Source organism: Marmota marmota, unplaced genomic scaffold (genome assembly GCF_001458135.2).
Source record: "Marmota marmota marmota unplaced genomic scaffold, marMar, whole genome shotgun sequence".
In the NCBI taxonomy this organism is placed as follows: Eukaryota; Metazoa; Chordata; class Mammalia; order Rodentia; family Sciuridae; genus Marmota; species Marmota marmota.
In genome coordinates, this window is record NW_025999871.1 from 810,659 (window position 1) to 833,272 (window position 22,614).

A 22,614-nucleotide genomic window follows, 5' to 3' on the forward strand; every position below is an offset into this window, starting at 1 on the left:
AACCCTCTTAGAGTGATACTATCAATGTAAATGCCTTTTTGGCTTTTGTGAGTACTTTTTTGCTTTCTCTGCCTAACCTCTTTGAAGTTTAATTTATGTTGTGATTTCTTTCTTGTTTCTTCATGCAGTATCTCATTTTCTTTCTCATCAAGATAATTTGTAATCACCCTGCTTTCTTTGTCCTGGATTTTATAGACTAAATAAAAAGTTGCTTTTTTTTTTTCCAAGTCTCAAGACACTTTTCATTCTAGGTCTACATTATGTTCTGATTAGCAGTTCACCTGCGTATCCCTGACTGTTATCCTGTGGGAGATGAAATGAATGATAAAACAAATGAGGAACTTGTTATTTTTCCTGCATTTAGATGGATGAGATTTCTTCAGTCCTATAGATATGGAATCCATCTTAGTATTTTCTCTTGTTTGTTAGTTTTGGGGACCTGTTAAGAACTTTCATATTATTACTCAGTTTGGCTAGTTGACCTTGATATATTGTCCCATCAAAGTCTTAGTTCCCTTATTTGTATATCATACATGTTCTTGAATGCATCTATTTACTTGGGTTTCCTTGAAAGACATATTACTTTGACATAAAATATCTTCTCCTTTTTTCCTCTCTGAATAGTAGTTTCAGAGGTAAATTATCCTTTCCATCATTATTGACCGGTGTTAAAACCCGTCTCCATGAGTCTTTTGGCTATTTTTGTATATTTAAAGTAAACTTTTATGTTTCTTCTTAGTGCTTATATTTATTGGTATATGGATATCTCAAATTATGAAGACTAAATCAGTTTTCATTTTTCTCATGTGAATAATCTCTTCCAGCCCCCCATCTCATCCCACCCTTTTGTCCTTCATAGAGACTGATTTTCATTATTTTTTTTTACCCTGAGTCCTCTTACCTACATCCTTTTTTAGCAGTTTTGCTCATTGGTCATTCAACCTCTAGACAAGTTATCTTCTTCCTTATTAGTGTGAACTACATTTTCCATCATTGTGCTTTAAATTATGGTCCAGGTAGCCTAATCTTTTTCAATACTGTAATTAGGTTAGTGTCATTAGTACTGGAAATGCTAGTACTACAAGAAATGCTTAAATTAATAATAATGCCTTCAGATATTGCTCTAGATTTTTTTTTTTTTTTTAACATGAAATGGTATCTCTGTGTTGCCCAAAGCTGGCTTGGAACTTCTGGTCTCTACTGATCCTCTTCTCTCAGCATCCTAAGTTGCTTGAACTACAGATATGCCATCCTGTCTAGCTTGCTCTGGATTCTTGCTGGTATCCTTCCATCCCTATTTGTGTCAGTGTTGAGTTACATTTAGTAGCTTTGCTTTGCTTGGTGGCAACCAAAAAACTCGAATACTATACTGACTCAGCTGGGTCTTCTTCATCATAGGCCACTTCTTTGTTTTATAAAAGGGATTTCAGCCTTGTGTGTTTAAGTAGATGATGATGTTGTTAGCCAGGAATTTAAAAAGGAAGAAGGTCCTATTTGAGAGGAAGATATTAAGTTTGAGGTACTCAGTATTTATGGAGAAATATCCAGCCAGAAGTTGAATATTAAATACTAAGGCTCAAGTGAGGGAGATTTAGCTTTAGATATTATCATATTATGCAGGTGATAATTGAAGTCATGAGAGTGGATATTTGCCCACTGAGAAAAGAAGGCCTCCACTGAACCTTGGTAAACACCTCTAGGTAAGGAACTAGCAGAGGAAAATGAGAAAGAATAATCAGAGAGTGGGAGGAAATCATGATGAATAGTATTAAAACAAAGAGAGCCTCAAAAAGTTGTACTGAATAGTGAAGTCCTTTTGTAGAATGGGGAGTGATATGCAGTAAATAATTAACTGTATTTTGTATTGTGTTACCAAATTTTATGAGCACTCATCTATAATTTTCACTTATTTCAATTTATAGCATCTTTCTTGCATGAAGTATTTGTTGTATCAGTTGGGATAGAAATTATTTCTGAATGTGATTTTTCATGTAAAGTGATTTGTATCAGCCGTCATTTAAAATTACTCTTATGGTGCTTTTTATTATGTCATGGAGAACATCCAACAGATATATTTGAGTTCTAAGGATGTGAAAAATAATCAAAATCCATTTGAGATTTACAGTAACTAAGTAAAGAAGACAAACGATAATGGATAGCTATTGACAATTAAACTTGCTGACAGTTCAGCTATGAATGACTTGTCTTGCAATGTTGATTGATGTATCCAGCACTCTAGGTGTATTGAATATATTGTTGCCTTCTTTTTAACCATTCTGTACAAAAGGGTAATAATTTATATAAGATTTTGTATATTTATAATGTGACCAAAGAAGTAAGAATTGTCAGTTACCTTAGGAGAAAAATAAGAAACACATTTTATTTTTTGAAATACTATACTGAAGGGGTTGGGGTTGTAGCTCAGTGGTAAAGTGCTTGCCTAGCATCTGTGAGGCACTGGGTTTGAGTCTCAGCACCACATGTAAATAAATAAAATAAAAGTCCATCAACAAATTAAAAAAAATTAAATACTATACTGAAAAATAAAAAGTGGATAGAGGGGCTGGAGTTGTAGTTCAGAGGGAGAGTGCTTGCCTAGCACGTATGAGGCACTGGGTTCAATTCTCAGCACCGAATATAAATAAGTAAATAAAATAAAGGTTAAAAAAAAGTGGATTGAGTAAAATTTGAGAGCCTACATAATCAAACTATCATTCTCGTTTTTGAATCTGGGGGATAGAGGAATAAAAGCCTTGAAATGCTGAAGGAAAATTAGTAATCTATACACTTTTACTTAACCTGTCATGTAAGAATGAGGATTAGCTAGGCGAGGTGGCACACGCCTGTAATCCCAGCAGCTCAGGAGGCTGACACAGGAGGATTGGAGTTCAAAGCCAGCCTCAGCAAAAGTGAGGTGCTAAGCAACTCAGTGAGACCCTGTCTCTAAATAAAATACTAAATGGGGCTGGGTGGTTCAATCCCCAGTACCCTCTTCCAAAAAATATAGAATGAGAACTAAAGAAAGGTGTTTTCAAATGTAAATTTACTCTAACAAACCCTCATTGAAAGGATTTCTAAAGGATATAGAATAAGAAGGAGGAGACTGAACACAGAAGGAAAAGGTGAGATATGAGGATGGTGATGGTTTATTTTGTGTGTCAACTTATCTGGGCCCTGGTGCCAACATATTTGGTCAAACATTATTCAGAACATTTCTTTGAGAGTATTTCTGGATGAGACTAACATTTGAATTGGTAGACTAAGTAAAGTACATTGTCCTCTGGAAAGTAAGGCTCCTGATTCTGTTGTAGGCATGAGTAGAACAGAAAGGTTGACCTTCCCCCATAGAAAGAGAATTCCTCTTGCCTGCCTTCCTTCAAACTTGGACATAAGACTTTTTCCTTTTTTAAGTCTGAAATACCAGCTCTTCCAGAATCTCCAGCTTGCTCACCCACCCTGCAGATCTTGGGACTTGTCCATCTTCATAATTGTGCAAACCAATTCCTTATAATAAATCTATATTTATACACAAAGGGAGAGTTGGACCTGCTAACATTTTGATTTTGGACTTTTGTCCCTCAGAATTGAGAATAAATTTCTGTTTTTTAACCCATCAAGTTTTGTACTTTGTTAGGTCAACCTACAAAACTAGTAAAGATTTTCTTTGAAGTCATTTATTCAAGAGGAGAATAGTGATACTGGTTAAATGTAGATCTTTTATTAGGGATACTCATTAACATTTTAAAGGTAGCTTACTGAAAATAGAATTTTGAATATATAGATGAGGAAAAGAAGGAATAAAGAAATTTTGATCGGGGCTGGGGATGTGGCTCAAGCGGTAGCGTGCTTGCCTGGCATGCGTGCGGCCCGGGTTCGATCCTCAGCACCACATACAAACAAAGATGTTGTGTCTGCCGAAAACTAAAAAATAAATATTAAAAAATTCTCTCTCTCTCTCTCTCTCTCTCTCTCTCTCTCTCTCACTCTATCTTTAAAAAAAAAAAAAAAAAGAAATTTTGATCAATGCATTCAAAGGCAGGGAAGAGTATTCCAGGTTTAAAGATTTAGCACCGTCAGCAGTGTTGTCAGGGATGTGGTTCCTTTCACTCTCTATTTGCCATTGGTAGCTTCAGTTTCATCGTGAGGTTGTTGCCCTCTTTGTCATGGGATGATTACCCACCACAATTTGAATCTCATGTTTTCTTATTCATATCCAATGGGAAACAGAAAAGGTAAGTTTTTCATTTCTCTGTGCTCATCTTAGGTCATCTACCTCTCCTCCTCACCTGGATCTGGTACTCAAATAGATGTCAGGTAAAGCATATATAAAGCTTAAATAGATGTCACATAAGGCAGCATGCAAGTGATCTAGTGCTCTCTGAATTAAATAAGGTTTCTGGTTTGATTTTCTTTTTTAAAGTAAGCAGTTGCTGGTAGGCAGCTCAAAGTCTACTTCAAACTTCATTTTGATTCCACGCCCCTACCTAGAAGTCAGGCAGAATAACCAAGACATGGATAATTTAGACATAGAATGATTTGCCACAATTCTGCCTACAGAGACTTCCTTCCATGCCTCCTTCCCTGGAATTCAGTGGAAATATTAGAGAATTCCTTTTTTTTTTCTTTTTTTTTTAAATTGATTTTATTTTTTTAATTTATCAGGGGCAAGATTAGAGTTTTTGTTTGGAAAACAAGGGAATGGATCCCTTTTCTTGTGTACAATTTCCCATGTTTTATATTCTGAATACTGTAGATTAATATAAATAAAAGAATGAAAAATAATTTCTCAAAAAAGGGCTGCTTGACATAAGGTATTAGTTAAAACATGATTGTTTTGGTAAGACAAAGAAGACAAAAAAGGTTCCTTTGGTTTAATGAGAGTTACTTCCCTGGAGACTCCTAGGCCTACATCAGAAAAGTCTGAGTACTCAGGAAGATCCCCATTTAAGGGTCCAGTGGAAAAAGAAGAGGTGGTAAAGACAACTATAGCAAAGAAGGGCTGTGAAGGATGAAGATGTGATACCTGCAGTCTGAGAGAGGAGAGTGCACAGTTGGGACAGATGTTGCTGAGAAGTCAGTTTGGAGGACAAAAGAGTGGGAATCACCAAAGTGGAAACTATTTTGAGCCAGAACAGTTTTAGTAAGTGGTTCGATGAAGAAAGATTAAAATTGAAATGTGAGGAGAAATAGGTACATAGTGAGGGGATGGGAATAAGCAGATACTGATAGCTTTTGGAAAGAATGGCAATAAAAGAGCATCTTTCTGAATTACTTATTGTCTTCTTTATTTTTTAGATGGGAAAGATCTATAAGTTTAAAACAGGAAAAAGAAAGCAGGATTGATTATTAATATAAGGCTGTTGAGAAATTAAGAAGGAATAGGCTCTCTAGATTGTTTTTTGCCATCCATTATGATTTTTAAAAAATCCTACCAGAAAAGAAAAATGTAACAAATAGAATGAGGGGAGAAGGAAGAGGAAGGGGATGAAAAAAATTAGAAGATTTTTCTGCATGATGACATTTCAATGATGTACTGCATATAATAACAGCAGTCTTATAATATCATATCACCTATTGATGTTGTAGCCTTTTTAGTTCTCTAATTATATGCTATGATGTTCGTATTGTGAGGATATCCCTGCCAACACAGTTCTCAAAACATATCCCCATTAAATGACATAGGACTGCAGGTATAATGTTAGGAGAAAATTGAGACACTTAAAAAAAAAAAAACTGAGGGGCTGGAGTAGTGGCTCAGTGGTAGAACACTTGCTTGGCATGTGTGAGACACTAGGTTCAATTCTCAGCACCGCCTGTAAGTAAATAAAATAGAGGTCCATTGACAACTAAGAAATAAAAAAAAAAATGAAAAACGGAGATACTTAAATTCACAGAAGATTGAGAAAAGGAAGAATAAAATATTTTCAACAAAACTAATCACCCAATGAAGATAAGTAATTTTTAAAAAGATGTTATATTTAAGTAAAAGTATAGAAATAATGAAAGAATAAGGTATATCTATAAAGATGAATTAAAGGTTGAAAGCTAGACACAAGTCTAGCCACTAAACATTAAAATTAAAATTGGAGGGCTGGGGCTATAGCTCAGAGGTAGAGCACCTGCCTCGCACATGTGAGGCACTGGGTTCGATCCTCAGCACCACATAAAAATAAAAAACAAAAATGAAAATTAAAGTATTAAAAAAGAATTTTTAAAAATTGAAACAAAAACAAGTTGTATTTTTTCTTTGAATCTTAAAATTAGAATCAAGTTAAAGGAAAATGAGGAAAGACAAGGTGGAAGCAGGAAATCTAAAGATTAATGAGATTATAATTTATTTCAAAAATAGGAAAGCAAATAGCCAGAATATATCTGATGATGGAAACACCTAAATCTGGAGAAACTATTTAGTCTTATTTTTATTTTTAAACTTGTTAGAACAACCAATATAACATTACCACATGAAACAGAGATCTTTGACACGAGATCTTTTTTTAATGTCAGTTTTTGCTTAATTTCCTTTAGTCGCTCCTCCCTTTGTGCCTTCAAGTATGTTAAATATCCACTATGTGCCAGACATACTGGAAGAGATGCTGTATCTCACATTCTAGAAGGAAAGATTCAGAGATAAACAGCACGATAAATGCCAAGACGGATGCAATCTCAGGGTGCCATGGCAACTTGAAAAAGTACCCAAGTTAGTCTCAGGAGACAGGAAAGCATGCTGGAGAAGACATTTAAGTGGAATCCTGAATCTCTGAAAGTGGTCAGCAAAGAAACAGTAGGACTGACTGACAAACCATATTGGCTCTGTGAGTAAAAGGCACATTTGGGCAGCTATACGATGTGCCTAAAGTAAAGATGACAACCTGTTTTGACTATCATTGCATTAAAATGCTTTCCTAGGTTTTTGCTTCTGTGCCATCATGCCCCCTACCTCACCCTACCCCCTTGAGAGATTTACAGCCTGGAGCATATTGATGATTTTCAGGACTAAGAAGGAAACCATTAACCCACATATGACTACTGCTTCTGTGGGATATTTGCATTTCTAAGTGATGAGGTTTTATTAAATCTGAGTTTCAGACAAAGAGACTTTGTTTATTCATTCATACATATGTAAAACCTTTAAAATTTTTCTCTTTTCAGAATATTCTTCTCCTTTTTCCATTACAGATGAGGTCTTTTTTCTCAGATCTTGATCACTGTAAATTTGTATAGTGTTGCAGCTTCTGCATATGATCCTATTTGATATTCACAAGAGTTCAAGGGCTTAATCTTTGTTCTGTGTTTTTATACTAGTAATTTCAGTGCCTGGTATTCTTTCTGAATAATTTTCGAGGGTTCCATTTAGTTCCAACTCCCACTAAACTTTTACCGGTATGCCATAAACTTCATTTCCTAGATTTCTAAGCCCCTTTTTGTTGTTTTTCTAATTAGTTGACAGTAGAATGCATATTGACATATCATACATAAGTGGATTATAACTTCTTATTCTTCTAGTTATACATGATGTAGAGTTACAACTGTAGTATAATCATAAGAGAACATACTAAACACTCTTCTTGTTTGCACTTTCTACTGTCTTGTTGCTATTTCTGTGCTAGTCATGCCACCCCCATAATTTTAGGATTCTCTAAGATTTAAATCCAAGGTGTTTGTTCCATTATGTTTCTCTTCGATACTTAGTATGTTGCTAAGTTAAAATATTCATTAAGTTGAAGAGCCCATAATTGTTTGGTTCCTATCAAGTAAATAAAAGTCTTATTAATTTTGGTTTCAACAGGAAAGGCCATAAATAAAAATATCTTTTAATAAAAATAAAAATATTTTTAGTTATATGGTATCTTGTATCACCAAATTTTCATTTCTCAGCCCTGTAACTACTATAAAGAAGTTAGAGGTAACATCCCCTTATGAACTATAAAGAAAATGGAAAATGAGTCTGATTTGAGCAGAATTGCTGCTGACAAATTTTAATGGTTCATAATTGCATATATCTTTTAAGTTTTAATATCTTCACTTAATTGCCTCAAGTATAAACTGATATTAAACTTTGAAGTAATGTCACTAATCACAGTGACCAATATTCTTGGCTCTTGTTTTAGAGCTGTTAATATTTCATTGTTCATATTAGTTTTTAATTACAGGAAGGAATAATTAGATGAGTGTAGTATAGGATCACATGGTTATAACAACTCCTCATTTTCTTCTCCTGAATAATAATTAGTTCCTGGAATAAGAGCTTGCATAGTTTATTCTTGCTTCTTATTGCCTATTATATTTTTTCTATTAAAAATGTTTTCAGGTCCTTTGGGTATAGTCTGAGAAGAGGAATAGCTGGGTCAAAACTAAAAACAGCATACTATAGGGACACAGCCACATCAATGTTTATAGTTATAACTTACAATAGCTAAACTGGAGCCAACCTAGATGTCCTTCAGTGAATGAATGGATATAAAAAAATGTGACATTTATACACAATGGAATATTACTCTGCACTAAAAAAGAATAAGATCATGGCATTTGCAGGGAAATGGATGGCATTAGAGAAGATTATGCTAAGTGAAGTTAGCCAATCTCCCCCCAAAAAAATGCCGAATGTCTTCTCTGATATAAGGGGGGGGGGAGATCAAGGGAGGAAGATTACCTCTAGATAGGGAATAGGGGTGGGAGGGAATGTGAGGAAGAAGGGGAATAGCATGGATGGTGAAAGGAGACCCTCATCATTTTATAAAATACATGTATGAAGATGTGAATTTGGTGTCAATATACCTTATATATAATCAGAGATATGATAAATTATTATATAATGGTGTATTAAGAATTAAAAAATAATCCAAAAATAAATAAATAATAAATGAATGAATAAAAAGTAAAAAATAAATAAATATTTTTTTAAAAAGAAATGTTTTCAGAACCTTTTCTGGATGATGATTTTGATGAATTTGGGGGAATGGGAACATTCATTTGCTCATAGAGTTTGTTGTTGGAATTTGTTTTGATTGTACAGTTTTTCATATAATCTGTTCTTAGTGGGTGGGGATTTAGGAGATTTTAAAGTTCTCTTCAGTAAATTTGATGTATTTTGCTTGGTGGTTGTACCTCTTGCTGTGTCTTCAGTTTGAGAATCTGGAGGTGGTCAGCAAATAAACAGTAGGAGGATTACTGGCCTGCTATTCTTCTCAATGGACTGTGATACCATCAGAAGGAAAGGGGAAGAGGAGACTTGGAGGCAGTACCTGTTAGGGGCAGAGGGATATGAGATGCAAAGCTGCTAGGGAGTTGTGGGGAAATTTCACATACATTGGTGTAGAAAATCCCCAAGGCACCAGACTGGATCATGAAGCCAACACAGGATGGACAGTGACAAAAAAGAAAGGGAATTTACTTTTATTATTTATTTATGTATTTTATTTTATTTTTTTATGGTACTGGGGATTGAACCAGACCAACCTACATGCTAGATGAGTACTGTACCACTAAACTACACCCCCAACCCTTTAAAAATATTTTGTTCTGAGATAAATAGCTAAGTTGCCCATGCTGGCCCTGAATTTGTAACCCTCCTGCCTCAGCCTCCTGAGTAGTTGGGATTATAGGCTTGCCATCACACCCAATGGGATTTCTCTTTTTCTTTTTAAAGCACTCAAGACTAAAGGAATGCACAACTCTTTGAGATAAGAGTATCTCAGTCTTAGGCACAGTAGCATACATCTGTAATCCAAGCAGTTTAGGAGGCTGAGGCACGAGGATTGCAAGTTCAAGGCCAGTCTCAGCAACTTAGCAAGGCCCTAAACAACTTAGTGAGACTCTGTTTCAAAAAAATAAAAAAGGCTGGGGATGTGGTTCAGGTATTAAGCACCCCTGGGTTTAATCCCTGGTCCCCTCCCCAAAATAAAGAAAACAAAATGGATATCTCAGTCTTTATGAGTAAAAATTAAAGATGAGAGAATTTAGGTAATCTATCACAGTTGTTGAGCTAGTTGATCTAGAATTTGGATCAAGTGTTGCTGATTCCTTAAGTATGTACTTTCCTCTTAAAGTGGTGACTTTATAAATGCATGTGAAACCACAGAGAGGAAGAATAAGTCACAGAAAAGCAAATGAGTTTCACAGAAGACAAGCATACAGACCTCTTTAGATATTCCTTATTTTACATTTTCTGCTGTTTATTCAGCAGTATGTATGTTTTGAAAAATAACAAAAGTAATATTTTAAATTAGTTCTTTGATTGTTCTGTATTTGGATACAGTATTGGGCATTTTCAGGACCGCAGAGTTGCCATAACACATGACCTAAATGCTTGTATTTTAAAACAGCATTATTATTTGTGAGATAGATAATTGGTAGAAGTAAACAATCTGTTTTATAATTTTGAATTCGAAATATAATGACTGTCTTTCCACCCACCCCCACCCCCAGTGCTGGGGTCTTTGCACATACTAGGCAAGTGCTCTACCACTCAGCTGTATCCCTAGCATTCCCCCGTTTAATTTGAATAAGAAAGGGTTAATGTTCTGGAGTGCAGGCGTTGTGACAGTATCAATCACCACAAATTTTGAAAATGTTCATCTCCCATTTACTGTGAATTCAGAGACTTTTGGTAGTAGATGTGCTCTCAGTGCTGTCCCTATTCATGATAATTATAAGAAAATTTGGGGAAAGATGTTTAAGTGGAAATGATGGATGTGATTTTTCTCTAGAGTTAGTGACATGTCTACATTTTACAGATAAGTACTTTAAACACTTAGTTTGTTTTGCCAAGCAGTGTGCTTTCGGTTGTATGGGAAGTAAACATTTCCCCACTGGTGTCATTTTTTTATGTACTATAATTATACTTTATTATTAATTGATGCTTGATATTTTTAATAATTTGTTTGCTTCTGATTTTCACCTTTTGTGTCAGTATGCTGTGTTTCCGCTCTTCCTCCCTTCCTCCTCAGTACACACAGGATTGGCAGTGACTAATTCCAGGAAGCATAGGTCTCTGTCACTACATATCACTTGGCTTTCTACAGCCTTACCTTTGGTGGCTTTTTTCTCCTTCTGAACTGCCCTTCGTTTTAATTTTAACCTGTTCTAAATATGAGGATGGGAGATGGGAAGAGCAGTCATGGGCATCTTTATAAGATTTGCAGAGTTCACTAGAGCTATAATGGCCATATGTGTGAAATAAAAAATCGAAGAGTTTTGTCTGACAAACTAATGCACTTCGGGATAGTTGAAACAAACGGCTTCAAAAATCTAGGCACATGACCTTGTAATGAGAACCCCAAGGAATGGTCTTGTTGTTTGTATGTCCTGTTAGATAGGTGGATACAGTATATGTTATTTAATGTGAACTTGTGGAGTAATTTTTACCAATAAATACAAATTAGAGGAGTAGTATATTTATTCTACTTGCATGTCATTTTAGTTACTTAAATTTCTCAATATAGGCCCAAACTGAACTTCCCTAATTTGCTTTGACATTTATTAAGAAGTATGTTCAGACATGTTTGGATTTCAACGAGACTGCTTTATAATTAAATGGAAGATGACTTTGGCTATTCCATTTACCCCAAACACAATTACTCTCCTGTTTCCTCCCAGTGGTGGTGGTAGTGGTAGTGATGGTGGTGTGTTTGGAGAAACTAGTAAGTGCAAGTTAATGGACAGAAAGTCAGGTTTCGAGTGTCAACTGGGTTTCTGGGGTTTTCTTTTGTGTTTTCCCTTTCTTCTTCCTTTCCAGTCAACCCTAGATATTGCCAGTCTTTTTTGTTTTTGTTAATCTGTAATGTTAAGAAGTTCCCATTGTTTTTGTTTGCAGTACAGGTAACATTTTAATGGAAAATCTCTCTCCCACTTCAGACATCGATTCAGATTCATTGCATTGTCTTTCGTGGATATAGTAATAGCTCTGCTGGAAGAGAACTGCCTGAAGTACTGTAGATATATATCCTATTCAAAGAACAGTTGAACAGTTTATCTTTAATGTGTATGTGTATTTTTTTCCTTTTGCCTAGTTGCTGATCATCTGGGCTGTGATCCTCAAACAAGGTTCTTTGTTCCTCCTAATATCAAGCAGTGGATTGCCTTGCTACAAAGGGGAAATTGCACATTTAAAGAGAAAATATCACGGGCTGCTTTCCACAATGCAGTTGCTGTAGTCATCTACAATAATAAATCCAAAGAGGAGCCAGTCACCATGACTCATCCAGGTAAACAAAAAAAGGGGGGATTCTAGATTTGTTTTTCTTTTAGAAATTATTCCTTGCTACATTGTACCTCTAGTGAAATCATATAATTTTGAACAAAATTCTCTGGTTATATTTACTTTCAGCATTGCCATTTATTTGTGGAGATGCATGTCTTTTTCCTTTAGTTCAAAAATAAAGTTTCCTTTATTTTTTTCTTAAATAATGATAGTAGCAATTGTAAAACTTGAACTTATTTAAATAAGTGACTATGATTGAATCCTTAGTACTTTTTGCTTGATAACTTTGAAAGAAAATATATTTGATTTGGAATCATTCACCTAGGTTATATCATGGATTCTTAAGAATTATCTATATGAGAAGCATTCTTTTTATCTCATCAAGATAAATGTTGACTTAGTGATTAATATAATTATAGTAGTAACAATATGTCATCCATTTCTGTGGAAGCACTTAGAATATTTCCTATGTAACTGTTTTCATGGTAGCAATTTATTGAGCACTTACTATATAATATGCCAGCACTGTTGCTGTGAGCTTTTTAAATAGGTTTCTTAGATAGTCCCTATAACCATGTATCTTAGATAGTCACGGTAACCAAGTATGATATAGGGTTTTCCCCATTTTACAGATTAGAAGATTGAAGCAATTAGGGCCATCAGAAGAGCGCTCAGACCCAAGTTTGCTGTGTTCATTCAATTTCACCAGCCTGTCTCTTTAAATTGAAAACCAAAGTTTAGTTTTACATTCATAAAAATTTTAGAATATAATGTCTTATTGAAGGAATTAACTTTTCATCTTATAATTGATTTTCACATAACCTATTTTAGACAGTGTTCTTGCAGAGAGTTGCTCATCTTAATTGAGAGTCATTGATACTTTGTGCATCTTTTTTTTCTTCTTTCCTTCTCTTTTTGGTACTGAGAATTGAATTCACGGGCACTCTGCCACTGACCTACATCCCCAGCCTTTTTTATTTTTTATTTTGAGATAAAATCTCACTAAGTTGTCAAGGCTAGTCTTAAACTTATGAACCTCCTGCCTCAGCTTCCCTAGTAGCAGGCATGCACCAGTGTAGCTGGCTTCTTTTGTGCATATCTTGATAGAATAATATAGATGGATTTAATTCATTGTTCTGTGATTTATTGATTTGAAATTAATTCTTTTAGAACTCTAATATGTTTTTTCTCATTGCAAAAGTAGATGCTTATTATAGAAAAACTAAAATCAAAAAGCACAAAGAATAAAATAAAATGTGTGTGTTTGAATTCCCCACAGATCACTAGAGTCCTATAACTAGTTCTTTTTTTTTAAGTTGTAGATGGAAACAGTACCTTTATTTTATTTAGTTAGTTTTTTTAATGTGATGCTGGGGATCAAACCCAGTACCTCACGCATGCTAGGCAAGTGCTCTACCACTGAGCCCCCATAACTAATTCTTTAGGTAAACCAGAAGGAAGTAAAGGAGCAGTCAAGTGGGGCTGGATCTCTGTGTGGAAACACTAGATTCAAGGCAGTAGTTTTTCTGCTTATGTCTCATTGTAGGTGTGCATTTGCTTTTCACCATTGCCCTATAGGGAAGAAAAAATATTTGAAATTTTGGCCTTCACCTAGCTTATCTTCATTCCTCGCTGATTTCTTCTTTACTGAAAACAGAAAGCAGAACGGACAGGGAGAAATTCAACTGCGCAAAAAATATTTCCCAGTGGTGTTATTTTGTATTTTTTATTTTTCTTCTGTGGTGGGGATTGAACCCAACCTTGTACCCAATGATGTTATTTTACGTGCACAAAAAACAGAGAAGTAACTAGAATGAAGTATTTTAATATAAATATGGGAAGATTGGGGATTATAAGAGAAGGAATTAAAATAGTCAAAAAGATTTTTCTTTGATTATTTTTGTTTGCCAGGCATGGTGGCACAAACCTGTAATCCTAACAGTTTGGGAGGCAGAGGCAGGAGGCTCACAAGTTTGAGGCCAGCCTCAGAAACTTAGCAAGGCTGTAATCAACTTAGTGAGATCCTGTCTTAAAATAAAAATAAAAAAGGCTGAGGATGTGGCTAGTGGTTAAGGTCCCTTGAGTTCAATCCCTGGTACCCCCCCAATTGTTTTTGTTTAAAAAGGGAGGGAAGTCTCATCAATTAATACAGATATACTGTATTCAGATATGTTCATAGGTGACCCATGGAAGAAAAAAGGATAAATGGTAAAAGTAAATTTTGGAAAGTGCTTGAAGTATATACTATTTGTAGGGGTTCCTAGTACTCACTAACATATTGAGGTCTCTGAGAACTCTTAAAGGAAAGAATCAGTTTTATTTTATTAACTTAATTTTTCCAAAACTTACTTTGCCATGTAACTTTTTTTTAAGTTGTTGATAGATCTTTATTTTATTTATTTATATGCGGTGCTGAGAATCGAACCTAGTACTTCACAAATGCCAGGCAAGTGCCCTACCGCTGAGCCCCAGCCCAGCCATGTAACTCTTATAACAGATTGGTATATAACAACAACAAATTCAGGGGTAAAATATGAGAATGATATTCTTAGAACCTGTAAGACAAACAGAATGTAGGTGTACATAAGAGCATTAAAAAATGGCTGCATTGGGAGACTGAGGGAGGAGGGTCACAAGTTTAAGGTCAGCCTCAGCAACTTAGCAAGGCCTAAAGGAACTTGGTGAAACCCTGTCTCAAAAAGGACTAGTGATGTAGCTCAGTGGTAAAGCACCTCCAGATTCAATTCTGTCATAATATAAAATCTGTTTTGTTTTGTTTAAATCTTGTAGTGTTTTACCACTGAGCTATCCCCAGCCCTTTTATTTTTTATTTTGAGACAAGGTCTCCCTGAATTGCAGAGGTTAGTCTCAAACTTGTAATCTTCTGGCTCATCTGGGATTATAGATGTGTACCATTGCACCCAGCATGGGCATAGCTTTTACGTAGGACCAATATTCACGATATACAAAGAGCTCTTAGCTGGACTCAGTCAGTGGGGCATGCCTGTAATCCTAGCTTATTATCTCCTGTTTTCCAAGAAAAACAGGATAAATTCTTGATCTCTGTTGAACATCACTGGAATATTTTCTCTGATTTATAGATCTCTATTTCAGTAGCTGTCCCAGGCTTCTGTTTGTGTTTTTTAAAATATTTTGAGTTATAGATAAATACAATACCCTTATTTTAATTATTTATTTTTATGTGGTGCTGAGGATTGAACCGAGTGCCTATACATGCTAGGCAAACACTCTGTCAGTGAGCTACAATTCCAGCCCCCCAGGCTCCTGTTGTGGTTCATCTTTCAAAGTCATTTTTAAGAGTTTATCAAAAATTTATATTGTCATGACAATCACGATTATTTTTTATAGGGATGAAATTGTTTCTGCCAGATAATATATCACCTCTGAAACAGTGAAAAGAATTTGGCATTTACAATCCTAAGATTGGGATTTGAATCCTATACCCATTTGATTACTAGCCGTATGAGTTTGGGTAAATAAGTCTTTAAACTAGTGTCCTCATTTGTAAAACAGAGCATCTATTTGCCTTATTTACCTATGAGAATGGTTATGAAATTTATTTATTATTTTTTAAATTTATTTTTTAGTTGTAGTTTGACACAATACTTTTATTTCACTTATTTATTTTTATGTGGTGCTGAGGATCAAACCAGGGTCGTGCACATGCGAGGCGAGCGCTCTACCACTGAGCCACAACCCCAGCCCCATGAAATTTATTGAGATGACAAATTTTTTAAATTATACAGTCGTTATTTATTATTCTTGTGCCTGACGACCAGTACCTCTTATAAAATTAAGAAATTAGTGTGCATATTCCTTTAATTTTGAGACTGGTACTTTTTTTATTTCTAAATACACTTTTTTTTTAATTCATTGTTCTCATATTTTTTCCTATATTATCTCTATTTTAAATGTACTTAGTACAAAAAATGGGTAACCAATGGCTATTAAGTCATATTTGCTATATATCAAACATATATGCAAATGAGTGTCCTCAAGGAACACTTCACTCCATCAGGGAGACAGATATGCGTGAAATAATTGGAGATACTTAATGGAATACCACGAAAGGGCCCTGACTATTAAGTCTGGGAGGGACTTATCAGAAGACTTCATAGAGGAGGCATTGGCCTGGGCCCTAAATAATTAGGATAATTTAGGATTTGTCCAGAAAGAATAAAATAAACACAAGAAGAAATTATGATTGTGAGAAGTCTTATGAAGAAAAGACATCTGTTGCCTTGAGGAATTGACATTTGAATAGGAAGATAGGTTGTTAGAGCAAAGTATTCTAAGTAGAAGGATCCTAATGAGTAAAGTATCAGAGTGTGGGGGGTGGGACAAAGCAAAAGTGATTTTAAGTGCAGGGTGGCGGGGGAGGGGCAGTATGGCTGAACAGAGAGGCATGTACAAGGTAATAGCAAATTAAATTTAAAGCCTTATCTTCAAAGTAGAAGTATGCCTAAAGGCAAGGACTATTATTTAATAGTATAGTGAAAATTTTTAAAAGAGATATAGCTCTCTGGGTCAGTGAGGTTGATACTAACTTGGTACTCTGGCCTGTGAGGTATACTAACTTGGTACTCTGGTTGGTACTAACTCAGTACAGTGAGGTATACTAACTTGGTACTCTGGCCTCTACAGGTGTGAAACCTCATACCTGCAGCAATTAGGCAGCTAAGCAGCTCCATTGAGGTGGTTCTGTCTTCTTCTCTACCATCTAATAATTGGGTGCTTAGAAAACCTAGCACGAAGCCCTGGGTAGAGTTACGGTGGCAAAATAAATCCCATTAAGCACAGTTCCTCATAGGTGAAGTGCTGTGAGGAAGAGTGGAAATGTGAAAGCCCCAGGAGATGAGTCCTGTCTGATACCATTTTAAATGAAGTTCATGATCAAGATTTGAGAGATAGTGGTTATGGAAAGGTCCCATTTCAGTCCATCCAGCTGTACTACTTGAAAACCTGTTAATCTCTGAGAATGGTGTGAGAAGTACAGGTCAAATAGCACAGACTTAGCATACTTGTCATCTGAAGCCTTTTCTGACTCCCACCCAGGTATTCCTTGATGTTAGGGCTCCAAAATTATGATCCTCTTCTAACCTCTCTATACACCAGCTCTTCTCTACTCTTCTGTTTCTGATTGTACTAGGCGGGGGGGAATATATATATATATATATATGTATGTATGTATGTGTATATATATATATATATATATATCAATCACACACCCCAACAATTCCTTGCTTTTCTGGCTCATTAACATGGTTATAAGCTCTCTCCCTCCAGAAGGATTTTTAACCCTATAGAGCAGCACCTGTCTACATGATGTTCAAAGACCCTTGCATAAGAATTGCTTATAGTACTGACATCAGTAAAGATTTTAATTCCAGGATCTTCCATCCTTCCCTGAACCTAGAACTCAGAACCTTAAGGGATTGACTTGGAGATCCATGATGAGCCCTCTTTTGCTCGCATGTCAGTTCTGTCTACCCTTCTTTTTCGTTTAAAAAAAAAAAAAAAAAAAAAAAAACATTGGATTACCACCTCTCTGTGCTGTGCCTTTAAATATGAACTGGTAGGAGTAACAAATAAACTTATTTGATTGACCTTAATGAATTCAAAGTCCAAGGCCCCTGTAATCTTCAAAGACCATTTTCGTACCTCTCTGACAGCATTGTCCTTTTCCTCTTATTTTATCATTTGCATGTTTGGCAGTAGGGAAAGAACTCCAAGTCTAAGTTGAGATTTATATCTTAACTTTCTCTTCTCTGCAGTGGTTAGCAAAATGCCTTAAACAAATTAAATGTGTTGTTTTGATTCCATTAAGATACTTAGTTTTGTTATTAAGCTTGCTTTCCATTTAAGTATATATTTTATGACTAATCTTAAAATTCCACATTTTTAAGTACATTTATTTTGTTTTTCTTTCCTTATCAACAATGTTTTAAGAGTTTGATAGTGTTTGTGCAAAGGAATGCCCTTCATCTGGTGACTGAAGGACGTCTTTCCCAATGCAGTGTCTATGATATCATTGACAGGAAAAACTGCTCAATATGTGGTTTTACTTGTTACCTCTAGTTAGCAGAATGAGTTCTTTATCTTGTAGCAGATATGTGGTAATATTAAGGGGGATATATAAATGGGCTCTTGGATAGTTTAAAAAAATGTACATTTGTCTGAAAATTAAGGATCTGTTTTCCTGGTTTTTAAAAATCTATGTAGACTTTACTGTTACTAAGTCTTAAATTATGTCAGATAGTTGTCTAATTTAAAACTCTGCATAGATTTATTTGTATGTCCTTCAGAGTATATGGGCATTCTTAACCAAATTGTACCATTTCTTTTTAATCTTTTTATCAATCAGAAATATCTTTTTCCTTTGACTGGCGGAACAGAATCAGTTGAATGTCTCTTCACCTTTTTCTATGATATTTTCTTAGAAAATGTATTTAGCTCTATACTTGCTATCTAAAAATGAATAGGAAAATATCATACTTTATAAAATATAGGGAGATTCATTTTGAATATAAAAACATACTCTTATGAAAATTAGTAAAAAGATCATACACATTGCAGAATACTTTTAAATATCAATAATTTGGGCCATTTAATGTAAATCTATTATCTTTTTTCTGAAAGTTCATCAAGAAAATAAATAATATAGTCATGGTATTATTTTACCATTTAAAGATTTTTAGCTTCTAATTTAATACAGATTTAATTACCTTAAAGAAGATAGAGCCTGCACTTTGATTGTACTGCTATGGCAGGAAGAAAGTTTAAATTGTTTGAATATTTTTGCATGGGTTTGCAAGTATTTTTCTAGTTATCTTCCATGTAATCTATGGTTTTTAAAAATTCATAAACCAGGGTTGGGGTTGTGGCTCAGTGGTAGAGCGATTGCCTAGCATATGTGAGGCACTGGGTTCAATCCTCAGCACCACATATAAACAAATTAATTAAATAAAAGTTCATTGACAACTAAACAAAAAAATTTTTTTAATTCATAAACTAGGCAAGTGATGCTTACCTGTAATCCCAGCGACTTGGGAGGCTAAAACAATTTACAGAGATTCTGTCTCAAAAAAAGGGGTTGAGGGGCTGGGAATGAACCTCAGTGGTAAAACACCCCTGGTTTCAATCCCACTACTCCCTCCCCCACCCAAAAAATAAAAATAGCTTCTAAAAAAATGCTGTGATTTTTATTTAAAAACTTTTCCATAAACTTATAATTTTTTCTTGGTTTTTCTGCATCCTAAGTAGAACTGGACAAACCCCTTCATCTGGCAGATACTTGACATTACTTATCCACTACTCATCCTGGCTTGTTGGAGCTCACATTTGATTTACTTTTTTGTTTGTCTTGTGCTTACACACTCCCTACTGGTAGCAGAAAAGGAAGGAAGTTAAATAACATAAAAGATTTGTATAGGTTTAGAGTACCAGTTTATAAATGGATTTCATAGGTTATGGGATGGAATATATTTTTAAATTGATAGCAGTTCACATGATGAAGACTTTGGACTTTCATTCCCCCCAACCCTGGGGATTGAACCCAGGGCCTCACATATGCTAGGCAGCAGTACTCTACCACTGAGCTACACCCCCAGCCCTTTTTATTTTTTATTTTGAGATTGGGTCTTACTAAGTTTCTAGATCTGGCCTCAAACTTGTGATTCTCCAGCCTCAGTCTTCCAGGTAGCCAGGGTTTACATGCTTAGCAAACTTGCAATTTTATATAATTATTTTTTAAAAAATAAACCTTATTATAACAGATTCACATTTATGGAAACATTGCAAAGGTAGTGCAAAAAATTTCCAAAAAATCTGCACTCAGATTTTTCCTGTTATTAACATTATACATTAATGTTGTAGTTAATGAATCAGTATTAGCTTACTAATAATTTCATAGTTATAAACTGAAGTACCTTATTTTATTCAGATTTCCTTCATTTTTAGCTAATGTCCTTCTGTTCTCAAATCCCATTCAGGATACCACATTACATTTGATCATTGTGCTCCTTAATCTCTTTGAGTTGTGATAGTTTCCTAGACTTTCCTTATTTTTGCTGACCTTAATAATTTTGAGGACCACCAGTCAGGTATTTTGTAAAATGTCCCTCATTTGGATTATGTTGATACTTTTCTCAAGTTAGACTTGGGATCTGGGTATTGGGAGGAAGGCCACAGAGATAAAATGTCTTTAGCATCATATCAATTTATGTGCTATTGATGTGATTATCAACTGTTAATTATCAACTGTTTATTTTGACCTTGATCACCTGGCTGAGGTAGTATTTGTATTTGTCAGGTTTCTCTATGAAACTCTTGGTTTTGCCTTCTGTACAGTACTTTTTGTAAGTCACTGTGCATAGCCCACACTTATGCACTATTTGCATATGGCAAAATATCTGTATAAGTGTTTGGAATTCTTCTTCATGGTGATTTGTCTCTTCTCCATTTATTAATTCATTCAATCATGTATTTATATCAGTATGCACTCACTTATTTTTTATAGTTTGGGTTATATGTAATAAAGAATGACTTTATTACTCAATTTTAAAATGTTGGCCACTGGAAGGTCTTTCCATTTACTCCTGTGTTCTTTGACTTGCCCCATTATTTGTAGGTATTTTTTTATTTGTCTTTTGAGAATTTTTTTGTACTATAAGATACACCAGACCCATTCTATATGTATCCATGTCCCAGTTCTAGAATCAGTCATTTCTCCAAGGAACCCTGTTTGCCATGTATTGAAAGATGGCATTAAAAACCATGGTCTGATCAGTGGAGTACAGGAAGGGCATTGAGGGGGAAGGAGGAGGGATAGAATAAGGGGAGAACCGTGGAATGAATCTGACCTAACCTGCTTATGTACATATATGAATATACCACAGTGACTCTCACCATTTAAAAAAAAAAAAAAAACAAGGGCTGGGGCTGGGGCTGAGCGGTAGCGCACTTGCCTGGCATGTGTGAGGCACTGGGTTCGATTCTCAGCACCACATAAAATAAATAAAGGACTGTCAACAACTAAAAAAAAAAATTAAAAAAAATAATAAAACAAATCTGTAAATAAAAAACAGATCAGTGGACTAGAAGGAAGGGGACAGGGACAGAGTAGGGAGGAAGAGAAGGAAAGGGGAAGTTACAGGGACTGGATTATAGAAAATTATATTTCATGCTTGTATTGTTATATCAAAATGAATGCCAATGTCATGTATTACTAAAAAGAGAGATTAAAACAAGAAAACACAGTCTGGGCATTAGGTGTGCTTGTTACCACTGAGGTTATCTGTTGCTTCTGGGCCTGACAGAGCAAAGAAATGCATGTGTTTATACTAACTACCTATAAATTTTCCTACATATTTATAGAAATAAATGTATCCATAAATATTTCTATATTTAAGCATCTGTATCTGTGTTAAGCCGAGAATGAGTTAATACTTATGCCACTAACTCTAATCAGTTACTTCATGGATTGTTCTAGCTTTCCTCCTTATCTCAAAACTCCCACTTCAAAAGTGAGAAACCTGGCTCCCACCATCCTATGTCTGTTAACTTAATATTCTATTAACTTAATGTTCTGTTCCCTGAGTCCTTGGGCTTGTGGACTTTGAAACATAACAAATTTGAAGGTCTTTTTTAGAATTCTGGTGTGCTGGGTGTGAAAGCTAATGTGTGGGCTACTTTCCTCCCAACTTATCTCTACCCTGGTCAGAATGTTTAACTCTGTACTTGACCATTCTTTCCCACCCCATTAAAAAAAATTTTTATCAAAAATTTATAAGAAGGGCTGAGGATATAACTTGGTGTAGAGCACTTGCCTAGCATGCATGAGGCTCTGAGTTCAACCCTCAATACCCAAAAATCATCATCATTATCATCATCATCATCATCATCATCATCATCATCATCATCTTATAAGAAGCCAGGCATAGCAGTGCATGCCTATAATTCCAGCTACTTGGGAGACTGAGGCAGGAGGATTCCAAGTTTCAGACCAGCCTGGTCAACTTGAGGAGACCCTATCTCAAAATTTAAAATAAAAAGAGTTCAAGATGCAGCTCAGTGATAGAGCACTGGCCTAATATATGTAAGCTGCTGGGTTCAATCTCCAGTACCATGGGGAGGAAAAATGGAAGAAAATAGAATACAAAAATGGAAGAATTTTACCAAAGTAACAAGGATTCTTGGAGATTTGGTATAAATAAGAGTTTGAGTGAAAAATCCCTGGGACCCTTTAATCTTGTGAGCTCATTGTTGGCTAATGTGTGCCATGGCCACTTAAAAAAAAAAAATACTGGAATCTTGGGCTATATCCCTGTGGACATAATCAGATGTGGTGTTGGAGATGTTCTTATGCTGTTCTTTATAATCGGAAGAATTATATT

The 22,614-nt window shown here is 35.2% G+C and overlaps 1 protein-coding gene across 1 annotated transcript in view; it reads left to right on the plus strand.

Annotated features, from left to right (window-relative positions):
* Nucleotides 1-11,977: 11,977 nt before the first annotated feature.
* The window catches only part of Rnf130 (ring finger protein 130), a gene marked incomplete at its 5' end in the record, with an annotated part of 61,225 nt that continues 50,588 nt past the window's right edge, over nt 11,978-22,614 (plus strand). Inside the window, one exon of the mRNA XM_015506411.2 lies at nt 11,978-12,203. Within this exon, the coding sequence (XP_015361897.2) occupies nt 11,978-12,203 (226 nt within the window). The remainder of the gene's footprint in view (nt 12,204-22,614) is intronic.